The sequence below is a fragment of the Bos javanicus genome, chromosome 15 (genome assembly GCF_032452875.1).
Source record: "Bos javanicus breed banteng chromosome 15, ARS-OSU_banteng_1.0, whole genome shotgun sequence".
NCBI classification, from domain to species: domain Eukaryota; kingdom Metazoa; phylum Chordata; class Mammalia; order Artiodactyla; family Bovidae; genus Bos; species Bos javanicus.
Window position 1 is genome coordinate 48,958,625 of NC_083882.1, and position 13,880 is coordinate 48,972,504.

Genomic DNA, 13,880 nt, shown 5'->3' on the forward strand with positions numbered 1-13,880 from the left:
ATCTGCAAATTAACCTCAAGTCCGCTTAAATGTAGACATGTTGATATTCTTATAGATTATACACCAAAGGTTTTATAAAATATTAATGATATATCCTGTGCTGTAATTTATGTCCTTGTGCTTTTTCACTTTATATCTGGTACTTGGTGCCTCTTCATCTCCTTCACTTATTCCGCTCTTATCTATTTTATACTCCCTACAGTTTTATCCTGGATCCTTTTCAGCCTCAAACTATGCAAACATGTTTGCAATCCTATCTACTTGAGATAATTTATTTAGCACCTTCATTATGCCAACTCATATAACAATTTCTCTAGCTGAGATGTTCTCACTCAGTCCAGGTTCATAGGGCAAAAATTTCATATTGAAATTTTAGTTCATACTATGATAAACTGTTCCTGGGCATGTCATTTAACTCCAAGATGGGTTAAAGAAAAAAAAAAGATTTATTTCCAACTTTACTGTAATATTTGCAAATATCTTCATGCGTAGGTCTATACCTATCTAGATTTTGGGGGTGGTTAAGGGGTGATTAGGCTACCGGATATTTTTTAAAGGATCATAAATTCTAATTTGTTTACCAAAAGTACAGATATGCATTCATTATGAAGCATACACCAGTCTAGCAGTCTTGGTCTTCAGCAGAGTAAAACCAATTAGACTTACTTTCTGGTCAGATAGACTGGTGTTAAGCAGAGACTCATTTTATAATGATCCTCTTAAACAATCATTTAGATATGATCATTACATGACCATAATTAGAGGAAACAGAGGTCAATAAATGGTGTTCTTATGAATATCAAAGGAGAAAATGGTCTATATAATTTCCTGATATTCTCCATATTTCATTATTTAAACTGGACTTGAATTTAATGATATTTAATTATTTTATGATATTCCTCATTATACGATTGGTTAAAGAATGTGTTTTTGAGTTGCCTAGTTTTTAATCTGGATTCTGCCACTTACTATTTCTGTGGTATGAGGCATGATATTTGTTGTCCATGTTTCCATTTTTGTAGCTGCACCATGTAAGAAAAACTAGCAGTGGCTTCATATCTTTTTCTATAGATTAAATTATCTTAATCTATGTAAATCACATAGTATAGTATACTATATGGAGCTTTTTTCAAATTTATGACTTCTAGAAGGAAATGGCAACCCACTCCAGTGTTCTTGCCTGGCAAATTCCAGGGACGGGGGAGCCTGGTGGGCTGCCGTCTATGGGGTCACACAGAGTCAGACACGACTGAAGCGACTTAGCAGCAGCAGCAGCAGCAGCATTGTGATATTACTGAACCTAAAAATCAGAATATATAGACATTTTGAATTTTGGCTGTGTGATTCATAGACTTTTATCAGATTTGGTGGGAAAGTACTTTTTGAGCAAATTCTACCAGAAATTATGCTTACTGCTTTATATGAATCATTTAATCTTTAAACCATCAAAGCTAAACTGTTTTACATTCTGTTTACAAATGAAAAAAACTAAATTCAAACAGGTCAAGTCACTAGCAACATTCCATAGATATTAATAGTGAAAAAACTAGATTTTGGACTTAAGTCTGATTCAACTGTTTAACACAAAATTGCAGACTTGGTTTTGGCAAGAACAATTTTTCATTGTGTGGCTTTGAAAAATTTACATAAATTCTCTTAGACTCTTAATTTGTATAATGAGATTAATAATAGTATCTAATTTATGGGATTATCATGGGGATTACCAGTATTTACTACTGTGGAATGTTGTTTCAACTACGTTGAAAATTTAAAGACTAAGCTATTAAAAATATCCTATTCCATTTTTATGATTTCACTGAATTGAGTACTTTTAAAGACAGATATTTGAAAAATGGGAAAAAAATACATTGAGTAAAGTATACAAAAGCAGAAAATATACATATATAAATGATGCCACATTTCACCTTTTACACTTAACTTTTGTTATAAGGACGTCCCTGGTGGCTCAGATGGTAAAGCATCTGGCTACAATGCAGGAGACCCAGGTTCGATCCCTGGGTTGGGAAGATCCTCTGGAGAAGGAAATGGCAACCCACTCCAGTACTCTTTCCTGGATAAACCCATGGATGGAGGAGCATTGTAGGCTACAGTCCATGGGGTCGCAAAGAGTCAGACACGACTGAGCGACTTCACTTCACTTTGTTCTAAGACAGTAACCCCTCTTAACTGACTGGTTATCATTCAAGACTGAATGATATATGTGGGTATTCACTGTAGTTTGTGGAAAGTCAAAATCATCTAGAGGGAAAAATATAAAAGCTGAGTCATACAGGCCCTGCCTGAGGGGACTGCATCAGCTTGTTTCTTCTCTATGTACCTTCCTGTTGATAAGGAGCCAGTCTACTACTAAATTGGAGAAGGAAAGGGCAACCCACTCCAGTATTCTGGCCTGGAAGACTCCATGGACTGGGGAGCCTGGTGGCCTGCAGCCCATGGGGTGCTGAAGAGTCAGAGGTGGCTGAGGACACACACCCTACTACTACATAATTCAGGTGAACAAATCCACTCTCTCTGCCATGCTTCAGGAGTAAGCAAGCATGTGTGCACTTGCTCCTCAAGAGCAGAGTCCAGGCTTCCCACAGCCATCCTGTTAGTCCCACCAGCCCTCCAGCCAGCCAAAAGGACTTGTCTTTGTCCTGGTGTCAGACTTCAGGGCTGCAGTTGGCAGTGCCCAATATATGACTCAAACCACTCACTCCCCAGGGAGGGCTTCTACCCATTTAATCCCCCTCCATGTCCCTTACAGTGGCACAGGTTCTGACTTGATCTCATGTGTCCTCTCTTATTACCCACTTCCATGTTTCCATGCAATTTTTCTTAAAGCCTCAGTAGCTACAAGAGTATTTCTACCAGTCTGCAGTTAATTTTCAGCAAGAATTGCTCTACATGTGTATATATATATATATATATATATAAATTTTTTTTATTTTTAAGAAAGCTATGGTACATATACACAATGGAGTATTACTCAGCCATTAAAAAGAATACATTTGAATCAGTTCTAATGAGGTGGATTAAACTGGAGCCTATTATACAGAGTGAAGTAAGCCAGAAAGAAAAACACCAATACAGTATACTAACGCATATATATGGAATTTAGAAAGATGGTAACAATAACCCTGTATACGAGACAGCAGAAGAGTCACTGATGTATAGAACAGTCACATGTAGACATATCTCTGATTTCTTTGTGGGAGAGAGGTGAATTTTATTTTCTCCCACTCCACCATCTTGATAGGAATCCTCCATTAGTATATTAAAAAAAAAATTATAAAAATTGCAACATAGAGAGTGAACAGACTATTATAATGAACTTTCATCTACCCATCAACCAGCTTCAACAAGTTTTCATTGTTATATTAACAATATACCATTCTCATACCTTTCCATAATTTCACCCACCGTGCAACCCAATTATTATTGTTATTATCTTTTTATCATTATTGACTAGAGGTTTGCAGGTAATTTTGACATACACTAAAGTGCACAAGGCTTAGTTTAGCTCCAGCATTTTGACAAATGGGTACATGCATGTAACTTATATAAAATAGAACATGTATATCTTCCCAGAGATTTCATCATATGTTTCCCCAGTCATTTTCTCACCTCTACATCCATCAGAAGTAACCACTGTTCTGATTTTCTTTACATTAAGTGTTATACTTATTCTAAAGCTTTATATAAATGAAATAATACAATTCATACTCTTGTGTCTTGATTCTTTTCACTCACAAAACATGTAACTAAATTACATGTACCAGGAAACAAACAAACAAACAAAATTCCTAGTACTTATCTACCTACTTCCAGGGAGAAAAACAAATGAATAAAATATTCAAGGATTCAACAGTAAAATGATGTCCTCACAGAAAAAAAAAGACATACCCAGATGCCATACTTCTTTCTGTAGTATACTTCAGGGTAATGGTATTCTCTATTATCAGGAGGAAGGAGTTGAGCTATTTCTCTTCATCTACTAAAGTTTATAGTTCACTCACAAGAAATCATGCACTATATAATTTTCCCATTTGAAAGTCTAATATCCAGGCAATAGCTCTGATCCAAGTTCCTGTGTTTTCAGAGTATCCTCTGAGATACCACACCCCTCTTTTCAGACAGTGTCGAACAATGCTCCTGAGAATTTCCTTGGTTTTGATGCTATAAACAATGCGGTTGGCCACAGGTGGGAAGAAAAGGTAGACACTGGCCATGACGGTCTGGAAGAATAGAGGTAAATGGTGCCCAAAGCGATGTATCAGGGAAAGAATGATTATGGGCACATAGTACACAGGCACAGCTGAGGTGTGTGACACACAGGTGTTCAGAGCCCTCCACCGTCCTGCCCCAGAAGCAATACCCAGTACTGTATGAAGAATCAGCATGCAAGAAATCACTATCAGCAATGAGTCTAGCCCAAATGTAAAGAAAATGACAAAGAGACCCAAGATGCTATTGGGGTGGGTATCTCCACAGGGCAACTTGATCAGATCTGAGTGGAGGCAGTAAGAGTGTGTGAGGGTATTGTGGCTGCAGAAGAACAGACGCTTCAGGAGAAGAAGCAGTGGGAACACGAGCACCACACTGTGAAAGGCAATGGTGACACCCATCCTGCTGATGCGGAGAATTGTCAGAATGATGGTATATCGCAGTGGGCTGTATATGGCCACAAAGTGGTCTACAGACATGGCCAGTAGGATGCCTGATTCCATTATACAGAGTGAAGTAAGCCAGAAAGAAAAACACCAATACAGTATACTAACACATATATATGGAATTTAGAAAGATGGTAACAATAACCCTGTATACGAGACAGCAAAAGAGATACTGATGTATAGAACAGTCTTTTGGACTCTGTGGGAGAGGGAGAGGGTGGGATGATTTGGGAGAATGGCATTGAAATATGTATACTATCATATATGGAACGAGTCATCAGTCCAGGTTCGATGCACAATACTGGATGCTTGGGGCTGGTGCACTGGGACGACGCAGAGGGATGGTATGGGGAGGGAGGAGGGAGGAGGGAGGAGGGTTCAGGATGGGGAACACATGTATACCTGTGGCGGATTCATTTTGATATTTGGCAAAACCAATACAATATTGCAAAGTTTAAAAATAAAATTAAAAAAAAAAAGAATGCATGGAAAACATCTGTAGCAGACAACCACCAAAACTTATATTATTAATGCCAAAGAGGAAAATGCCCAACACAGTGGGCCCGGAAACAGAGACACCAAGTTCCACAAAGACCAACATGGCCAGAACGAAGTACACGGGTTGGTGCAAAGCAGGATCAAACCGGACGATGTGAAGAATGATGCCATTTCCTAGGAAAATGATAGTGTACATCAGGCAGAATGGTATAGATATCCAGATGTGCTCTGCTTCAAGCCCTGGGATCCAACAGGAGTGAATGTTGCAGGTGTGAACTCAATGGAACTATTGTAAATGTCATGATGGGACTTCATCCAAGGATACTGAGAAGCACATGGACACTGGAAAATAAGTTGTTAGTTATTATACATCAAATCCTGAGCTCCTGACAGTTATACTGAGGGTATTTTCTTACAAAAGAGATGGAAAGCTTATTTCTAAAACAAGAGCGTATGCAAACCACAGTATATGGAAGATAAATCTGACTAGATGTGTGGAAGTGTGATCCTACATGAACTACAAGCTAAACATTTCTTTGTTTAATAGAAATCTGTGCATTAATAGAAATATCAAGCAGGATTATTTATAGCGGTGAAAGGCAATGGTAATAAGCATAGAGATGACAGCTTTACATGGAAATTGATAACTGAAGGATCTGTTAGGTTTCTGTAGTTTGAGCAAGATTAAATTAGTAGCAAAATTAATGCAAGAAAATAATAAAGATAATTCATAGTTCTTTTAATAGACTTATAGCCTTGGGAAAGTCACTTAAGTTATCTGAGATCCAACATTGTGATATAAACACTGTAATAATAATAATACAACATAATATATGCTGTTTACTATTAGATTTGGATTATATTTGGAACATAGTAAATGATTCAGATGATAAAGAATCTGCCTGCGATGCAGGAGACCTGGGTTTGATACCTGGGTCAAGAAGATCCCTTGGAGAAGGGAATGGTTACCCATCCCAATATTCTTGCCTGGAGAATTCCATGGACAGTCCATGGGGTCGCAAAGAGTTGGACACAACTGAGTGAGTAACACTTTCAGTTTTCAAATATTCAACACATGAAATAAAAACAATTTAATATATTAGAAAAGAGGGACAGTTTCGTCCAGTTCTTAATATTTTCCAATGTCTTTTTTTAAACTTACCAGTTCACTCTTTCTCCACCTGCTATCCATGGACAATGGGGAACCATTCTCTGTATTTTGCAGGAGGGTCAGTGTCTCTTGTTGAAATCTGGGATCCAAGTTGAGAATATCACCAAAGCTATCAGGATATCACAAGCTGAGTGTGATGGTGGTACTAGGGCTCAGGACCAGTTTATAACACACTAAAATTCTACTCACTTGTAACAGAGCCTTGTGTATTAAGATAGCGGTCAAAGATAGATTTCAGGATTGGCTCAAGGATGGGTGTGGTGAGTGAGGATGAAGTCTTCCTCTCCTATTGAGCTAGCACTTTTTGTAAAGTATAACCACTCGATTGATGGTAAATGTTTACCAATCAGTTCTCTGAATAAAAATGCCTTGACCTGTACCCATTGCCAACTTCTTTGAATACTCCCATGCTGAGCAATTTCAAGCAACCAACATGATACTGCAGAGCCGATATGTGATATGTTTGTAACCAGCTTCCTCAAACTGGTACAAACCAGAACCAGCACAACATTGGGCTTAACTACAGCTGGTCCTACATATCAGGAACTTACTCAGGTGGAACTGAGAGCAGGCACATCAATTCACGCATGTCTCTCCCGCTGTTTCCTTCCCACTGGGCTGTAGATACCATTGCTGCTGCTGCTGCTGCTAAGTCACTTCAGATGTGTCCGACTCTGTGCGACCCCATGGACTGCAGCCCATCAGGCTCCTCCGTCCATGGGATTTTTCCAGGCAAGAGTACTGGAGTGGTCTCCCTTTGCCTTCTCCGTGGGTATAGTTGCTACCTCTCCTTATATGTGCTTAACTGATTGGCAGGGGAGGCAAGATGAGTCAGGACTCTTCCAGGAGCAATTAGCCAAACATGACTATTCTCAGAAACATCAGATATGTATTTCAATATGTATTTAATTAGGCTTACATTACATTGAATTTACAGGTTATACATTATAATTTCAAGAATTATTAACCTAATAATGAACAATATACAATGAGCACAGGCCCCTTCAAAAATTCCAAGACAACAGTTCAGAGATGAATTTAGGAGAGAAGTACAGACAACAATATCCTAATTCCTTTCTGCTGCTGCTACTGCTGCTGCTAAGTCACTTCAGTCGTGTCCTACTCTGTGTGACCCCATAGATGGCAGCCCATGAGGCTCCCCCATCCCTGGGATTCTCCAGGCAAGAACACTGGAGTGGGTTGCCATTTCCTTCTCCAATGCATGAAAGTGAAAAGTGAAAGTGAAGTCACTCAGTCATGTGTGACCCCATGGATTGCAGCCTACCAGGCTCCTCCATCCATGGGATTTTCCAGGCAGGAGTACTGGAGTGGGGTGCCATTGCCAATTCCTTTCTAGCATCTACAAACACCCTAACCCTCAAGCTGAAAGTTTCTTTAACGTTGAAATGTTGATTCAAGTGTTTTTTTTTTTTTTTTTAATTCTTATCATATTTCATACATTCTAGATGTGAAATTGACATTTTCTTATTTCTCCACTGCTGTAATCAAGTATAAAGAAACCTTGTGTTTTAAGATTTATGCCACTTAAACAAATATTTTGTCATCATGCTCAAATCTGTTTATTCTCTTCCTGCCCTTCATTCCTTGAAGAGCTTTCCACTGAACCAGAAGTGTCTTTGTGCAACTCTTGTCAAGATTTTATTTAATGTCATTTTCTGTGAAGTCATTTTTCTATAGATTATTGGCAGTAGGGCTAGATTCAGTTTGGTGACTTGGGTTTTTAGTGTCTATATTCATAACAGTTATTATCATGCTCCAAATTAAAATTTAAATGTTAAATCCCTTATATGATGTATTTATTTAATTATCAAACCAATAAGAAAGATACTAAAATATCATCTCTAAAATGTACTCCCTTGCTGAAATTAAAGTGAATATAATATATGTCAAATCATAATTCAGGACTTCAAAGGTCAAGGAAACATCCTTTCATTTCTTATGTTGACTACTATATATAGGTGTGTTATAGAAAAAGAGGAAAATAACTGGAAAATTTGCAAATATTCAAAAGAATGCCTCAAAGCTCTTATTTAGTTATTTAAGTGTAAAATTGAAAAAAGTGTGAAAGTGTTAGTTGGTTAGTCATCTCTGACTCTTTTTGACCCCATGGACTGTAGCCTACCAGGCTCCTCTGTCCATGGGCTTCTCCAGGCAAGAATACTGGAGTGAGTAGCCATTCCCTTCTCCAGGGGATCTTCCCTATCCAGGGAAGGAACCCAGGTATCCTGCATTGCAGGCAGATTCTTTACTGTCTGAGCCACAAGGGAATCCCCAAGTAATGTCAAATTTCATATTCTCATGACAGGATATTAGGTCTTGAAAAAGCAGAGACTATAAAAATGTTTAATAAAATAGAAAGAATTAGGTGAAATCTAGACACAAGCGTCTGCCTCCAATGCGGGAGACCTGGGTTCAATCCCTGGGTTGGGAAGATCCCCTGGAGAAGGAAATGGTAACCCACTCCAGTATTCTTGCCTGGAGAATCCCATGGATGGAGAAGCCTGGTAGACTACAGTCCACAGGGTCACAAAGAGTCAGACACAACTGAGTGACTTCACTCACTCACTCAGACACAATTTATAGATAATTACATTTGGTGTGTTTAAAGCCTTTTTTATACAAGATTCTGGGTAAATATTTTGATCTTTAATTGCCTTTGTGTTTTTTGTTTTTGTTTTTGTCCTGGGTATAAACCTTTCCAATCTTCTAGTCCTTCCATGAAATCTTCATTGATGATTTGGGCCTAAAATCCCCAATATGTAGAAAAATTGAATCCAAATATACCATGTACCTACTTTTTATAATGGACTTTATAGGATATTAGTGAATTAGAAAATATCTGATTTCAGAACTCATGTTTTAGCTTAAGAAATGGGTACAGACAAAAATAACTATAATATGGTGGCTTCATGCTACTCATCCAAGTATTTGCTGACTTTAGCAGGAAAGTTTTGTATTTCAGCTGAATTTATTTTATCAGAATTTCAGCAGAATGTTTATAAAAAGTGTACAGCCTCTCACCACTCCTACTCCCCTGATCTATACAGTAAAAGCCCGTCTGGGTTGAGTCCTAAAATATGTTTCTCTTGTTCACTGTTATCTTTATGTGTCCTTAAGAATAAGTTAAAAGACATGATAATAGAATGTTTAGCTTGGAGAATTGAAAATGACATTAATTTAAAATATTGTTTTTTTAAACTCTTTAAGAACTTTAGGAAAAATGCACTGGCATTGGCATTTTGGGGCAGATCCTAACAGTTTTTGGTGTGTTTTAATGTTTTTGTGAATTTCGTTTATTCCCATTCCTCACTGAAACAGACTTTTAGGCAGTGAGTGTTCTATTCAGAAATACCCAATATTTAGCCTTTTTTTTTTTTTTTAACGACATATGATGATGGGGGAGAAAAATAAAATCACTCGGTCCTGAATCTGTTTGGTCCTTACTCCATAGATAATGGGGTTGAGCATTGGGGGCACCACCATGTAGAGGTTTGCTACTAATATATGGATGTGATGAGGAATGGTTTTACCCCCAAAGCGATGGGCAATAAATGAAAAGAATGCTGGAGCATAGAACATAAGTATGACACAGATGTGGGAACCACATGTGCTAAGGGCCTTAAATCTCGCAGTCCAGGAAGGTATCTGAAACACTGTGCAAAGGATCATTGTGTAGGACATAATGATGAGCATTATATCCAGTCCTGTAGACAGCAGGGCCACAGTCAAGCCATAAATGACGTTGATATTGATATTGTCACAAGCCAATCTGGCAATGCCCATGTGCTCACAGTAGGAATGGGGAATGATGTTTCTCCCACAGTATAAAAGTCCATGTACCAGAAAGATGAATGGAAAACATACAATAAAGCTCCTGACCACAGCTGCTATGCCAATCTTCCCAATGGCTGAGGAGGTTAAGATCGCAGTGTATCTCAGTGGATAACAGATGGCCACATAGCGGTCAAATGCCATGGCCAGGAGAATAGCAGATTCTGCCACAAAGATGAAATGTATGAAGAACATCTGGGATACACAGCTACCAAAGGATATATTCGTGGAGTGGAACCAGAAGATGGCCAGCATCTTGGGGGCTGTGGATGTGGCGAGCAGGACATCTGCTAAAGCCAACATGGAAAGGAAGAGATACATGGGCTCATGGAGATGCTGCTCGGTCACAATTAGGAAGATTAAGAAGAGGTTACCTGCAAGAGCAACAATGTACATAACACAGATGGGGATGGAGATCCAGGTGTGCACATCTTCTAGTCCTGGGATTCCAATTAGGAAGTACCACATATCCTGAGGACTGGTGTAATTGTAAGAGGAAGGAGCCATCTGTGACTGCTTATTCCAGACCCAGGACCTTCAGGGAAAGACCATAGGGCTGAGCTCAGGTTCAGGTGCACCACCTTAGTCCCTGTGATGTCTGATCAGATTTCTTTTCTGATCTGTTATTATGAAAGATAATTAACTAGCCTAAAATTGCACTCTTGATTCCCTCCATGGAATAACTGAATCTTGTATCTTGAAAAAGATATCAGTTAATATTTAGTAAAAGTATAATATGTGTCATAATACTTTACATATATTAACTTATTAAGTTTTCACCTTAACCTGTTGAAAATACCTTTATGATAATCCATAACATGGCTGTTGTTGTTATGCCTATAAGATGGAAAAAAAAAATTTCCAAAGCTTTTAGACTCTTGCTCTAGGTCCCACTGGATTCAAAATCAGCCAAAGTGAATTTGAAAGCTTTGAACTAAACCACCATCTAACACAATCTATCAAAATAAAATTAGTTACAAAAACATGTTATCAAAATGTTCACTGATCATGTCCCTGAGTAAAATAGACAGATGTTAAATTGAAGTATACAGCTTATGGAAGAGGGAAGGAACTAGAGGTTGACAAAATAGGTTTCAAGGTATATGCCCTCTTCAACATTAATGAACCAACAGCTTGATGCTAAGCCCTATGCCAGGCACTGAGGATACACAAGTGAATCAGAGTGATCCTGATCCTTCAATACATTTTTTAAAATTGTAGGATGCACATTGAAAACTCAAACTATGTACAATGCTAGACTGAGTTGGCTTCTTAGACAGACTTGCCTAGCATTTGGTAAAGGAAAAAATATATTCTATCTCACTTCTATCACTGACTGAAAATTAGACTATATATTTTGTATTTCTAAATATCACCACAGCAGCAAACCACAATGATTTCACATTATAAAGCAAGGGTCCACAGTTCTTCAGAAAAAGAGAAGGGTGTTATTTGTTCACCAAAATTTTCTTTAGTTCCAAAGGAGGGCGGATAGAAACAAGGAAGATGCTGAGTCAAAAGGCAGGCTGGGAGACACAGTATGTGTGTGTGTTTGTGTGTGTATACACATAAACCTATAGCTGCAAGTACAGTTATAGACACATGTATAAAATAAGTGGATTACTTTCTTCCCTAGTCCCTATTCTCAAATCAAATTAGTTAAATTTCTTATTTTCCGAGAAGGCATGTGAGCTTTAGAAACAGATTCCTCTTCACTCCTTGATTCTACTGCAGTTCAGTATATTAATCATTGAACAGTATACTTTACTATGTTTATTTTTCATTAAGTGTTGCATATCCTGACCTATTGCTTTATACTATTGGAATGTTCCAATTTAAACTATTGGACTTCCCTGGTGGCTCAGATGGTAAAGAATCCGCCTGCAATGTGGGAGACCTCGGTTCAATCCCTGGGTTGGGAAGATCCCCTGGAGAAGGAAATGGTAACCCACTCCAGTATTCTTGCCTGGAGAATCCCATGGACAGAGGAGCCTAGCCGGCTACAATCCATGGGGTCACAAAGAGTCAGACATGATTGAGCAACTTTGTGACTGACTGATTAGAATGTTCAGACCCCTGTTTCTTGAGTTACAATTTAGAATATAAAATACTCAAATAGTCATCCCATTAGGCCTTTTCTTAACTGATATGTGATTCTTTAAAAATGCTGGAATAAAATTGAGATTCTTATGTCTATTGATCTACTTTTTAATTTAATAAACCAATTATTCAACCATTTAACATATAGCCCAAATTAACTGCTTGAAATTTCTTTTAAGATAGATTTTTATATTTCAGAGAATGAGAGTAAAGGTTAATTTTGAAGTGTGTCTGGCACATATCTATGCCAGAGCCCTGTATATGAGTGAAGTATAGTTATAGGGTGGGGACTTAGAGTTGGGCCTCATCAGGACATTAGAGATGGGGGAGAGAAGAGGAATGTGATTGAAGGAAACACTGAAATGAAGATGGGAAGGAAGGAAAACAAATTTTCCTATCTTTCTTCTAACTGCCCTGGTGATCTTTGGGGACATCCATGACCTGCTTTAACTGTAGTCTTATAACCTGCAGTTATTAATTTGTAGGTCTGGGGATCAGGGTATTACTCTGTAATATTACTGATGGCATAATCTGACTGGGCCTGAACATGTGCACACAGACAGCATGTGGTTAATAGAAACAGTGTAGTTCTAGGGCCACATAGAATTGTATTCAAGTACTGGTGAAGTCATATTCTAACTACATGACTATTAAACAAGTTACTTAATTTGAAGTTTAGTAAGATATCTACAAATAAACATCAATTAAAATATGAATCAATCACAGACTCAGAAAATTTATGATTACCTAAGGGGAATGAAGGGCAGGGGTGGGGGGAGGGGGAGTGGGGAGAGATAAATTAATAGTTTGGGAATAACATATACAGAATACTATATATAAAATAGATAAACCAAAAAGACCTACTGTGTAGGACAGGGAACTATACTCAACATTTTGTAATAACCTATGATGGAAAAGAATATGAAATATATATGTATATGTATATAAAACTCAATCACTTCACAGTCCATTTGAAAAGAATACAGCATTGTAAGTCAACTATACTTCAATTTTAAAAATGTGAATAAATTCTGTAGTTAGTATTTTATGGTGGTTGATATATAACTCAGATATATTTTTATCCTCAAAATATGAAACTAGGGCACATGCAAAATGATCATCATTAAGACCAAGACAATTGTTACTTTGAAGAAGCTTAATTTTCTAGACTTCAGTCTTATGATCTACTAAACAGCTACTGAACTGGTTTAAGGTACCCAGAAAGACCAAGACTTATTGGACATATGGTCTCAATTGATAATTTCACTCCAAATCTGGCATTTTACTTTTGTAAGGTGAAGGTGGTTCAGCATAGTCATGAACACTTGGGCTTAGAAATGGAGTCTTATTCTTGTTCCATCGCTGATGCAACATCTTTGTTACATACAGAAGGCAGTTACAATCTCTGTTTCAGTTTATTAATCTGCCTAGTCCAGAACCTGACATATATTACATATTCACTAAATTCTATGGAAAAATCCATGCATATATTTACATGCATGTGCATATATACATTATATTTAATTACTAAGCTTGTTTAACTAGTGAACCTTGTTTTTAACTTTTGGAATATAAGCTTAATCTTC

The 13,880-nt window shown here is 37.7% G+C and overlaps 2 protein-coding genes across 2 annotated transcripts; both read right to left on the reverse strand.

Annotated features, from left to right (window-relative positions):
* Positions 1-4,025: 4,025 nt before the first annotated feature.
* Positions 4,026-6,726, reverse strand: LOC133260994 (olfactory receptor 51I2-like). The gene is made up of 3 exons (XM_061439604.1): positions 6,723-6,726; positions 5,145-5,411; positions 4,026-4,732 (listed from the first exon to the last, which is right to left on the reverse strand). The coding sequence occupies exons 1-3, from the start codon at positions 6,724-6,726 to the stop codon at positions 4,026-4,028; spliced, it is 978 nt and encodes a 325-aa protein (XP_061295588.1).
* Positions 6,727-9,741: 3,015 nt separating this feature from the next.
* LOC133260995 (olfactory receptor 52Z1P-like) lies at positions 9,742-10,820 on the reverse strand. Its single transcript, XM_061439605.1, has one exon. It carries the CDS (start codon positions 10,699-10,701, stop codon positions 9,742-9,744), a length of 960 nt encoding a protein of 319 aa, XP_061295589.1. The 5' UTR covers positions 10,702-10,820.
* Positions 10,821-13,880: the final 3,060 nt, after the last annotated feature.